Source organism: Megachile rotundata, chromosome 1 (assembly GCF_050947335.1).
Source record: "Megachile rotundata isolate GNS110a chromosome 1, iyMegRotu1, whole genome shotgun sequence".
NCBI lineage: Eukaryota > Metazoa > Arthropoda > Insecta > Hymenoptera > Megachilidae > Megachile > Megachile rotundata.
Window position 1 is genome coordinate 5,481,160 of NC_134983.1, and position 14,063 is coordinate 5,495,222.

At 32.4% G+C, this 14,063-nt stretch overlaps 1 protein-coding gene across 3 annotated transcripts in view; it reads right to left on the bottom strand.

Moving 5' to 3' along the window:
* Nucleotides 1-14,063, bottom strand: part of LOC100874918 (mind bomb 1) — a 488,386-nt gene that overhangs the window by 177,701 nt on the left and 296,622 nt on the right. Inside the window, exon 10 of one of the 3 annotated variants that reach the window (XM_076535748.1) lies at nt 1,336-1,420. The exons of the other annotated variants lie outside the window; for them this stretch is intronic. Coding sequence (XP_076391863.1) covers nt 1,351-1,420 — 70 coding nt within the window. The 3' untranslated portion in view covers nt 1,336-1,350. Of the gene's footprint in view, nt 1-1,335; nt 1,421-14,063 lie in introns of those variants that run through there. 3 annotated transcript variants of the gene reach the window in all.

The window sequence follows — 14,063 nt, forward strand, 5'->3', positions numbered from 1 at the left end:
TGATCATATGTGTTTTCGAAATTCATTATCAAAGGCGTCCTGTAAATACATATGTACATATATGTATAACTGTTAGCCATTATATTACGTTAATTAAATACATACATAAAATTAAAGTCAAATACATAAATAAACAAAGACATAAAAATATATGAAGTACAGAGAATGACACAAATAAAAATCTGCCAAAAGCATGCAATTCTCTAATACCTGAATACAATTTAATTAAATTCATTGTAATTTTAACAATTTAAAAAATTATTTAATTTTCGTGGAATGATACGTTTCATACGTTCTGAATTGCAAAGTAAATGCTAAACGAAAAATTCAACACTTCCAAATCGATATACAAGAATGTCTTCTTAATTACTGTTTCTACTTTTAATTGTATTTAATAGCAATTGGATTTCCATAACAAAAACACAAATAGCATCTTTTTTCTTGTGGATTTCCACTTTCTGCGGAGCCTGTGAATTTAATTATCAGCTAACAACTTCTACTTTTACTTTTCTTCTCTTTGCACCGGGAGCCTTGCTATATTTGATATTAGCTTGCTTCCATTCATGCGTATTAGTACTTTTAATTCTTACATAAAATTCTTGATTAAATCGCTTTAATCCAGTCTCGGTTTTTAACATTTCCAGCGAGCTAAATTAAATTTTTTTTTTAATAATACCAGTTTCGAGTTGAAGACGTTCCTCGCAGCGGCTTAAATACTGTACATCTAAAGTAATTAGATTCGTATTTAGTTTATTCGCCAAATATTTCATGCTGTGTTTATATTTGACACTCTGATACGTAATGCTTCATATCAATTTTTGTTAGTCTAATTTCTTGGTATGCGGTAATTATTAATTTCGGAATTAGGAACGCCTCAAATTCAATCGAATAAAAGCAGATCTTTTTTTAGAAATAAATAAGTATTTTTAGAAAGGTATAATAAAAGACACGTAATTGTTTCAAGCTAGGAATTTCATTGATCTTGCTAATGCAAATTCTATGATTCTTTATTTTCAATTACACTATTGTACTGATGCAATTAACTTTAATAATCAACAGCATGAATACATATTTGTGAATACAAATTATATTGGCGGTGAGAAATATAATTATTTGTTAAATATATGTGCATATGTGGTATAAGTATATGTGTGTCAAGTATATGTGCGTATGTGATATAATCATATGTATGTCAAGTATATTACATACATGTATATATATAATACAACAAGTATACAAGTGTATGTACATATGTAGTATAAGTATATGTATATCAAGTAAACCACATATGTGTATCATACGTCAAGTTTATGTACATATGTGTACACAGGAAGTACGCTACCACGCATGCTAACATTTCACACAAGAAAATGACGATGCAAAAGAACTTTTACTCCAGAAAATATTACTCCTCTCCATCCTAAAGGCAAGAAGACATAAGACATTTTGTATATTTCATAAAATAACATTTTTTGCTTATAAAAGACAGATTACTGCAACTCTTTCCAGTCTCTCCAAAATTATATTCAAATGGTGTAAAAATAATTGAAAGTATCAATAAATGCTTTTAATTCTTAGCTAGTGACAAATTACAAATTCATAATATTTATCATTTGCATTTACAAATGGTTAATTCAAATAAATTTCGCTCACAAACGGTACCTTTAATTTTGATAAATTTCATTTACAAACTGTGAATAATGTGCACCTATTTCATTGCAAACGAAACGTAACATAAACCTATACTTACAAACTTATACCTACACTTACAAACAGTAAAGAATGTACCTCTAAATTTAACTTTCAAACGATAAGTATACCTCTGAATTTAATTTTCAAATGTTAACTACTGCATACCTATGAATCTAATTTTCAAGCAGTAAGTAATGTGTGAAGTGATGTTACTTTTAAGCAGGGTAGAATGTGTGATCTCAGTAAACATCTGCAGAAGTTATAGCTGCAATTTGTGTTGCATCTTACAAGTTACATTGTCAAAGGCCGGTTGTAATGTTTTCGTAAGAGAAGCATTTCTAAACCGCCCACGTGCAACGCGTCCATTTCACGCCCCATTTATGCAAACGCAGCCGGAACGAAGTGGCGACGGTGACCCAGAACGATCGCGCGGAATTACGTGATACTGCATAATTCAATATGATTTAATACGTCGATGTAAATTTCAAAAGATCCTCGGGAAAGTGGCGATGACATAGCCGGCTTACGTGCCTACACATGCAACGGGGGTCGCGCATTTTCAAGCAAATCGGATTCCAGCGTCGCTCGGATTTTTCTGTCCCCCTCGCACGCCTTTACGACCCCTTTCTACCGTCTCCTTTCATTCTTTCACCCTTTCATTTTTCAGAAACGAGCTATTAAAATACTACTGCCTGAAAACGCCTCTCTAAATTACGAACGGGATTTTATGATCGCACGATAAACATCGTCCTAGAACAATGACTCGATAAGGGATTTCCGGGCTGAAGCGAGTTGTGTAATTAGTGTGCACTCGACGGAAGTTGAGAAGTTCCGAAGGCAAAAAAATTGAATTTGATCGATTATACATGAGAAGCGAATTTTAGAAATATACAGAAAAGTGGTAATGAAGCTTTAACCTATTTTTGCATTGTACGGAAAATGTTTGAGAATTTCAAAGTTTTTTTGCGGTATTTTAATATTTATCGTACGGAACTAGTCGAATGGTCAAAATTTGTTGAGACGCTTTTTTGGGAAAAGAATTTTTAATTCCATGTGTTGATTTTTATGAAGATAAAGAATTTTATCGTTTGTTTATTTCTCTATGTTTTTAATTTCGAAGCATGCATTACATATGTGTCGGGTAATGTGAAAAGTTGAATTTAGCATTAAATCTACGGAAGCAATCTATTGACCATTATAAAAGTTTCTAATTTTCAGTTACAAAATTTGCTAGTGTGGTTTTCTTCAAATCTATGTAAATTTTCATCAAGATAAAGAATTATGATGCGCATTAATTTTTATCATTGTGCACATTAATTTCTATTTTCGTTATTTGTCTGTTTTTTTCTACTTCCTTTTTAATTTCAAAGTAAGTCATACATATACAGCACTATTTTCAAAAGTAGCACACATTTAGATCGCACTTTCAAAAATGTGATTAAGCATTTATATTCGTAAAATAACATTTCTTTATTTCAAGTACATAATTTGTGGTAAGCATCGCTTTTGTTCGGTTTATTCTAACAATATATCTTAACACATACATGTTTTATGTTACATCTTAAGGGCACGTTTGATAACATTTTCTGTGGAAATAAAAGTGGTAGCTCATATTTAAACCACTTCCTCTATGAAGCAATCACTTTTATAAATTACACGTTGTTTCGTTTAAAATGAGGCGTTCAGAAGTACATACATCGTGACGGATAATGTATGTCAACAATCGTACAGAATTGTAGTAATGGCCCAGGAGAAATGTATTAGGTGACAGATATAAGTACCTGGGAAATGAGGTTCGCGGGATTTACGACGTCGCGATTATCGTTTCTCTTCCCTTGCTCGTAATTTACGACCACTCGATGCCTGTAAATTGCTGCGAAAATCTTTCTCGAATTCCAGAGGGAACTAAAATCTACCGAGGTGCCATTACGCTTACCAATACGCAATTAGGGGACTCATTCTGAGAATTTCAATGCTCAAAATGTAACCGCACGCAAATGGACAGCGTGATAGTATATAAATTATTGACTTATTAGTTAGCAAATGGAGCTAGGTCAATCCGCAACCGCGAAAACGCGCCTATAGGATGTTTCACAAATTATGGTACAAGCGGTCAATTAATTTTACGTGTAATAGAACTACATATTTATCTTCCTTTTGATGAAAAATAATTTTAAAAGAACTTATCGAAGTAGTTATTTTACAAACTCAGAAGTGCAGAAAGCAACACACTACAAATTTATTATTCCATCTAACTTTAAAAGCGTCTTCCTCTATAAAATTGTGAAACAAATAACACAATAATGCAAAATATTGTTGAATTGAATGAAGCTCTCAAGCAGAACAAGAAAGTTCTGTATTCATGGTTTCTGTATTCAAAGCAATGAAAAAGCTGACACAACAGCAAAAGTGGCTAGTTCTAACTATAATAAATTATGAACGTGTGTATCATCAACACCTCCAAAAGAATTATATCAAAGCGATAAGGTGAAGTGGGGTAAGTGCAGACTGGTTTTTTTAAAGTTGGTATTTAAACGTAAGTATTTTCAGTCGGCAAAGTAAATACTTAACGCTGTCGATGTCGATCGCTTTGAACAATTACTACTATTTAATTAATATTAACTGGGACCTTAATTTTCCTTATACATTTTAATTTTGATAGGAAATTGTTTAAAATGTCAACTACTCTGCACTTTCCCCGAAAATGGGGTAAGAGCGTAACTTGAAGTTAAATACTTTGAAACTTTATTTCATGGGCAATGGGGCAAGAGCAGAATTATTAACAAATCTGCTATAAAATGCTTTTTACTGCATTATGTAAGTACTTTATACTACAAACAAGTACTCTTAGCTGAAATATAAAAGGGGATATAGTGAAACAAAATAAGGAAACAAACATACTAAATGGAAAAATTTCGCTCATATTGTAATAAAAATAGCCTGTACACGCATATGCCCCGTTCACGAACTTACCCCCCCCCCACTTCACCTTAATGGAAACGTGGAATGAATATCGTTATCAAGTATTCAGTAATAATTTTGCACGACTTAAGACAATTTTCCATATATGACATAATTTTATAGCCATAAAAGTGAAAATTTTGAACGTGATCCTAATTCGATGGCTAAGGACTGCAGATGACCTAACAGTGATCACTAATAATCAACAGAGTGGATTTACACAGTAAAGAAATAAAGAAAAAAAGAAACTTGTCGAACGTAATAGAGCTTATTTGAATGAATATCGGTTATTTTGTACTTAAACTGCAGAGTTTTCTTTCTCCAGCACAAAAAACGAGAGAACTTTCCGCAGGACGTGATATATACCGTGGAATTAATAGCGTCGATAAAACAGGCGCGCAAAAATGCGCATCAATCAAGGCAAGTAGCTTTCATCGTCTTTCAGACAGCTAAAAATTCTTTCGGAAAAAGTTTCACGAAAAAGTTTACAGCGGAACGCGGACCACCTTCGGGAGTTAAAATATCGTCGAAGAAAACGCGGGTCGTTATATCTGGCAATATTCAGGCTACGTATTGCCCTGAGAAATTTATAAAAACTTTCGATAGTTGCCTCAGGAAAAAAAAGGAAAAAAGCATGTGTACGTAGCACGAGTTGACCGACGTTGGCCATATATCGAGGATGTATTTATCGACTTGGGTTGAAGCAGGCACGAAAGTTGTCTTTTAATTTTGTATAATCTCAACGGCTGCACCTTCATTGTAAGATGAAATTAAAAATTAGCTGACGTGATAAATATTGGATAATTTTAATGGTAACACGTTTTTGTAACTTTTTTTAATAAGCAAGTTTGCGTAAATTAGTTGCTTGTAATTTACTTACAAGTTATTGTAAATTATAGGTAGATCAAAAAGGACTCAGAGAAATCAGAATATTGGAAGTCAGTATAATGAGAGCAGATACAAACAGTAATTTTGTGATTGTAGTTAATTTTATGAGAATTTAAATTGGAGCAGAAATTACAATTACACTTCGTATTTAACATAATTTGTGGACTGTGATATTATAATTTAAATTACTTTCAAAATATAATAAACTGCAAATGAATAAATGTGTGCAAACTGGACGTAAACTGGAAGTAAATTACTATTTATAATTTACTATTTAATTTAACTCGTACGTGGACTGTTATGTAATTTAAGTTGTAATTTAATTAGAAGTTTCATAACCAAAGCAAATGTAAATGGTAATACTTATCATTACTAAATGTAATTTTTATCACTTACAATTTAATTTAAAATATGAACAAACTAAAATAAAATTTATTATTGAATCTAACTTGTATGTAATTTGTAATACTGTAATTTGAGTTACTTGCAAATTATTGTAAATTATTAGTTTTATAACCAAAGTAAATATAAATAGTAGTACTGTAATTTTGATCACTTACAAGTCTATTTAAAATATAAACAAATATAACCAATACAAATATAACAAATATAAACAAATATAAACAAGAATAAAATTTGTTATCGAATCTAATTTGTAAATAATTTATAACATTGTAATTTCAGTTACTCACAAATTATAGTAAATTATAAGTGAACGAATAAGTACAAATGCATTATAATATTAATTAGAAATCAGTAGTAAAAGTATAATACCGGCACTTAAAATTTTGTACCGCTTGTTGAACGTAGAATAAAAAAAGTGAGGTTACGCGTAAACAGACTAGAGTTTTTTGACCGAAAAAAGACTTCGAGAAACGGTAACATTTTCCCGAAAGGCCAGAGGCTGTGAAATACATAATCTTCAGCTATCTCTTATCTCATCCCTCGGGCGATAAAATGCCGGTACGAACGGTTTTGCGATGTTCTCGCGACGGCGGCAGCATTCTCACGAATTTACGATCGTGTCTCAGCGCTCACGAACTCTAGTCGTAGTGAAATCTACGATGGAAACGTGACGGAAAATTAATGCCGGAAAATAATTTTCACCCAACCGAGTCTGGTTAAGTGGATAGTAAAAAATATCCGCCTTAACAAAACGAGAGATGACACGAAATCGATTTTGAGAACGGTTATGTGTATTTTTATGCGACGAATTTTCATATTTATAAATGTGCAATTGTAAATATAGAAATTTCGAACTCTCGCATTTTTAAGTTAAGAAATTTAGAAATATGAGAACTTTAAATTAACATTTTTTATTATTCATAAACTTGCTAATAAACGAATTAAAAATTTGTTAATACATTTCATTCGGTATATTGCCTTTTCAAACATGAAAATGTCGTATTTACTAATTTTAAGATTTAGAAAATTAGATATGTGAAATATCAATTTGTTGGATTTATAAATTTAAAATTAGAAATTCAAAAGTACAGAGATATAGAAAAATAGAAATATAGAAATATTGTAATTAAAAAACTTAGGAACTTGCAACATCAGAAAGACAACATGAAATTTTGTAATTTGGAAATTCAAAATTACGAAAATATGAAGTTTGCAGATTTACAAATTTTCCAGTTTTTAAATTTTTAATTCAAGAAATTTTAAGTTTGCAAACTTATAACCTTTGAAATTTAGGAAAGATATATCGTACTTTGAACATTTAATAATATATCAAGTTTCAATTTCCAAGTATTGAATTTTTGATTTTACCAAATTTTTAAAGTTTTACGTTTCCAAGCCTTCTAATTAAGATTAGGAAATCTTTCTGATTTATCAATTTACCAATGTATCGATTTATTGATCTATCAATCTATCGATATATGTATATCTATCACTATCAATTTATAAATCCATCAATCCATTAATCCATCGATCTACTAATCCAATCTATCAATCTATCAATCTATCAATTTGCTCATTTTTAAATGTACTATTTTATAAATGTGTTAATTTTACAATTTACCAATTTACCAATGTACCACTTCATCAATTAACAAATTCACCATATCACTAAATTACCAATTTAATCTAGCAATTCACTAATTTACCAATTTAATCTACTAATTCATAAAGTTACCAATTCAGCAAATCACCAAATTACCAAAGCGTCAATTTACAAATTTAGACATTAAGACTAAAAATGTCGAGATCTTCAGGCCATTAAAATTTCAGGTTTCCAAAATGCCTAAGTTCCTAAGTCACCACGTTATAATATTATAAAATGTTGAAGTTCTAAAATTCAAAAACTACTAATGTCTAAAGTTTCTATCATTTAAAGTTCCAATACTCAAAAGTACGAAAACCCCAAAATTACAAAATTACAAAATTACAAAATTCGAAATCTCCAAAAATACATAGCTCCAAAGTCTCGAACCTTCATAAATTTCGCCATAAATATGACAATAACAGACATAATAAGCCACATTGATCGAACTAGGTCAGAAATCGTGGTTCAAAAGACACTCGAGGCCAAGTCCCACGATCTTTCTGAGGCAATTGTGCAGTTCGAGTAGCTGTTCAGAGCTGCCTGGAGACATCAACCGCTAATGATCTTATGTGACGCCTACATATAATTAATGCGAGTTCGTATTGAGTGGATTCGTAATAGCTGTCCGCCTAGAGCGTATATAAGCTTGGCTAAGGAACTCGATGAATAGAAGTTTCCAGGAAGTTCACGAACAGAAATCTAGCCAAAGACTTCAACGATTAATTACTCCCATCAGACTTTCTTCGCGATAATCGTAACTCTTTATAGTTTTATTACCCGATGGGACTAGCATACACTCCGGCAAGGAAACTGCTGATTTATAGGATATACATTGCTGTTTTTGGAGGTCACTACAGGACTCGATAACTGTGGAGTTGTTTCGAAGGCAAATTAGATGACTACATGCTGCATAATCGTTGCTATGCTCGCACCTTCGGGCTATAAACTAGTTACGTATTTCAATACGATATTATACTCGATTAGGTCTATTTTAGTCTAAGGTGTGATTAGGTATGGATTTTCTTGTACAGAGAAATGGGAAATTTATACCTTGGGGTATTTGCTATGTCTATTATGGAATAAATAAGGATAGATTAAATTAATCCTTGACTTTATGATGGTTTTAAAAAATCTTTACAGACCTTGTCGGAATTGTAAGGAAATGAAATTTGAAGAAGTAGGAATATTTAAATATTCCTTTAAAATTGCTATTGTACTAAAAACTGAAATAGACCTTTTCACAAGTCAGATGCGTCAAAAAGGTGCAAGTGGGGGGAATGAACAATATTCGTCCTAATAAATAACTAAAAACATTTTCGTTGACAGCTGCTTTTCAATGAAAACGACATACCAATTATTTACGTACAACTGATTGAACAGGAAAAACAAAACTAATGTTACGATAAATCCCATTCGTTCTGTAAGAGCGTTCTTTTCACCGAGACTTTAAAGGATAGGAAATCCCTTGTTACTAGAAACTGCTCGATCGCGAACAAATTGGATCGTTTTACCTTTTTTTTTTTTGACCGAACAAATGAAACAGTTTTCTTGGATCATACGACAGAAACGTAAAAAGCTTCCAAGCGATATGTGGGACGTGCCGTTTAACTTTCCAGATGGCTGTTCCGGATTTGTCCACCTAAATTTGCAGAATGAAATATCGTATCCAATTTATCCTACGGTTCTTGCCAACTGCGATCGCAATTATGCTTTTTGCCACAATGTATTAAGCGCTACTCATGAAGGAGTTTCTTGCCGCGAAGTTTCCTTCGAGTTTGCGAAGTAATATGATGATCGGTCACACCGACGATTAATTACGCGAGAGTTAACGTTTAATGACGTAGTTAACATACCTGAAACCTCTTTGATCTTGCAGCATCGTCAACTACGGTTTCGCAGATCTATTCTCGAATTTATTACAACAGATTCACTGAGAGTTTATCTGTTTAACTCCTAAATGTCACATTGTGTTGCTAGTAAGTATCTTGTACTCTAATAATGATTATTCGTAATCTCATACAAGTATATAATTATATTAAAATATGAGTAAGCAACAATACAAGTATATACAAAGTTATTTTATATTAGCAATTATTATCGTGTAATTTCAAATCAATTTACAGATTCTAATAATTTTATATACATAGTTGTAACATCTCCAATTTTTAAGTATTAAAGTAGACTAATTTTAATAATAGAGTGTTGAGTCCTCGTTTGTTAATAAAATTTTTTAAATTATTCAAAATATTAATATCAAAAATTTTAAATAACTTGAGTATCATTAATATAATAATGTAGTATACTAAAATATTTATATCGCATAAAAATATCAAGATGTCTTACAACTAGTGTAGGACCCTGAAATGGGAGGTAGCTAACGTGATTGTGAATAAGATTTCCCTTTGCAAAAATGTTTGAAGCTTCGTTTTTAAATTATTAAGGGGTAACGCCACTCTAGAATTTTGAAAAAATCGATTTTTTTTTTTTTGTTTAAATGATGCTTTATTATGTGTAGAATATGAAAAAAAGTTTTAAGTGGAGGACAAATCGGGAACAGGAATTTTTTTTAAGTGGACTGCAACCACTCGCAGCGCGCTGAGGGCGTTCTTACTGTAACTTGTGAATATGCGCGCAATAATCAGTGTAGAGAACGGTACCTGGGTAAAGGCGAAAGGCCTGATTCAGCTAGGTTAATAAACGATGACCCCCAATTTGAAAAAATTAAACAAAGGGTCTTGGTGGAAAAGGAAATTTGGCAGGAAAACTCATTGATGAGTTGAGTATTTATTATGGTTTAGCCATCCGTCGACACCATGAATCCAGTGGCAAAAATGTACTTGACATTGCCGCAAATATGGGTATTTGCATATTCAACCAGGGACTATCCACTATAATGGAACTAATGAAAGCCTTGGATATGTCTGTCGGAGAAAATTGTTATAATTTTTGCTTGCAAGCCGACGCCCGACGCATAGTTTTCAGAATGATCTTTCAATAAAACTACAAAAATTGCGAGATTGAATATCAGATCCAGCAAGAAGAAAAAGGACATGGAGGATGTTAATATAGAAGGCCAAATGTATGGTGCAGGCGTCGTTGAATAAAGTTATATAACAAATTTCTTATGCCGAATAGCAATCAAAACTTTAACCGCGTTTTTCTCAAAATCACTTTATTTGAACTGGGCGGACAAATAACTCGAAAAGTTTTTAACTAATCGACTTGAAATTTTGTAGAGATGTGCAACATAACATAACTCAGTGAACATCGTACGGGTTTTTCGATTAATTAACTAGTTAACTTTTTATTAACAATTTAATGCTAAATTTTTTGTCATTTCTTGGAAACTTTTCTTCATTTCTACACCAAATTAACAATTATTAATATTTTTTAATTTCCGTACCATGTTCCATAGATTTTGGCATATAATATGAGAAACTTTTTGATTTTTTGTCTTAGGACCATGCGTTAATAAAAAAACAGTCCGTCCGTGTAGTCCTTTCAAAGAAATGGTGTCATTGCTTGCCAGCACCTACAGCCGCCATTTTTAATCTAAATTGTTTATAAAAATTTACAAACCATCTTCAAAACATATGTAGTAAGGCCTTTTTTATTCTGACCTTATAACTTGTACGATTATTACTTTAAAAATTCCTGAAAATCACCTTTTTTTCTGACTTCTAGAGTGATGTTACCCTTTAAGAAAACACACGAACCAATCATGGCGCTAGGATTACGCTACGCCCAGACGTGAGAGCGACAGCTTCGAGCCTAGTGGCTGAGCGCGCGTAACCTTCTCGCTCTGATTGGTCCGTGTTTTTTCTTAATAATTCAAAAACCAATCTTCAAATCCCATTTTTGTAAAGGGAAATTTTATCCAGAATCACGTCGCTACCCCCCTATTCCATAGGGAAAATGGACTACATTAGTTGTGAGACACCCTGTAGAGTGTTATTTCAATCATTGTCATTTATTGTGACAACAAATAAATTAATATTATAATCGACAACTAAAATTTTCTCCACTATTGATTTACAGTAATTCCTTGGCCTAAAAACTAAACTGATCAATATATGTTCAAAATGCTCGTTAATCATGAAACTTCCTTCGATTTACATGATTAAAAAAGTTCAAAGCTTTGTAAAACTGAATATTCCTATGGTAATTAAAGTTAATAAGAATAGAAACTTCTGAACGAAGTCTTAAATAATGTCGTCATCGTGGCAAGTAATTGAGAGCAAGTTTCCTCCAAAAAAAAAGCTTCATTATTAAACACTTTTAAATAGCAGTATTAATTATGGAGACAAGGCTCCGTGAGACTCGAATAATCCGTAAGTCGAGCAACATTTGAATCAAAAACAAAGTTTTTCGTGATGACCAAAGAAGGATATAAAACGAAAAATTAGTAATTTATCAGACGTTTTAGCGGGTGTATAGCAACCGTTGGAAATCAGGATTCTTGGAAAAAATCTCATGAAAGAAACAAGTAAATAACTTCTTCGGCTGCCAGTACTTTCAATTAACCTTCGTTAAACTTAAAAGTAGTACTACCCAGAGGGTGCAGACAGTAGAGCCAGGATTATCGATAAAAGTTTAACCAGCAAGGAGGAACAAGAAGAAGAACGAAAGTACTGGAGAGGAAAAACAGTAAGTTAATTCTGATTGAATACGCCCTATGATTACACGATAATTACAGCCGCGTGGAGCACTGTATTACCTTCATTTTATAAATCCTAATGAATTTCAGCTAGAAACAATTTAACGTGAACGAAGCGTCATTACTAGCTATTTTATTAATACCGATGAAAATTTAATCTTATAATGATACGTCAATTTAATTATACTGGATGGAAATTTTCTTGCGCCCCATGGTATTAAAAGAAAAAAATTAAACGATAAAAGAGGATCTCGTAATACATACTGAATCTCAGCATCCATTATTTCAGGATTGTAATGCATAGTTAAATTAATACCTCATTATAAGAGTACTTCCTTTTTAAGTCGGAATTTTTATATCCTTTTGTTTCTGTTAAATCGAGTGTGATAGCTGAGTTTTGTTGTACAGAGAATGTAATAAATCATAATATAGAGCAAAGTTGAAACACTGGAGCACTTGAAGATCTGTACTTTTGAAAATTTACGAAGTTTAAAATTTCTAAATAATATATTTTTTATTCTCAGTTTGTAAATTTGAAAATTTCGAAATTCCTGTATCAACCGGATAAATAAGAAATTTTTAACAATAAATGAATATAAAATTGAAAAGTATCGTCCTAAATTCCTGTTTGTATTTGATTGACCGACATACCGTTCTCGGTCACTATTCATCCATGTCAAAAAAGGAGGCAAACTCCAGAATCAGCGGAGTTAGCTCGAAAGTCGAAAAGATCGAGCAAAAGGTATTCAGCGTAACCGTAAGATGACAGACAAGAACAGAGAAAGTGGAAGAGGGTGGAAAAGTGAACTAGTATGGTTCCAGCTTTTCCTTGCATCCCCACCTAGCTGGGTTATGCATCCAATTCCATTTCCCATTTCAACTTTTCTCATCTCTAACGGCTCGCTCCCAGTGGCGCGGCCACTACGCGGGAGAAGTTAAATACCGTTACCGTAATGTTCAATCATTATTTCTGCCATTAAAATAGCTTCGACAGAGGGGTAGAGTCCCGGGTCGAGGGGAACGAAGGGATAGGGGGACATAAGGATAGCTCGAAAGAACTAGGGGAGTAAAAAAGAAGATTTAACTCTGCCGGCGGTTCTCTTCGGAATGGCTCCACTTCTCTGATTCCCTTCCACCGCGAAACGCGTGGAAAACTTTGCCAAATGAATAGCATGAAAATCAGTGAACAGCCATTCTACTTTTTACTTAGCGGGATCGTTTTACTTCCAGGTGAACTTCGGAACTGAAAGAAGTACGAGAGGAGAACAGGGAATAGTGCCGGCTTTTCTGTAATGGCGTTGATGCTACTTGTATTTCCTTCCTACGAACTGTTGCTGAATTTTAGTGAAATTTTTATCACCGTGCTGTATTTCGGGGGCGAGAACTCAACAAGAATTCTCATATGTGTAATGATTGAAAATACTCGACTATCGACTGAAATATAAAATATAATTATTATTATAAATATTGATAATTTCAATATGTAGTATTTCAAAAATTATTCTTTGATTAAGGTGTTCATTAACGTATGAGTTACTATACACATACACATATACATTTCTAATGTTATTAATTTATTTACAATCTATACGATCATAAACGAAACAAATGTAATTTTCAGAAATAATTTTTTGTAAATATGCAATGTTACATTTGGAGAATGACTTACATGAAAACTTAGAATGTTTGATGATAAGTATCCTGCACAAAAATTTGTATATATTTGTAACAACTGACTACAACTGACTACGTTTAAACAGTCACCTTTTAAGGCATTTCACTTGAAATATTTGAGCAACCAGTATAATCGATAAA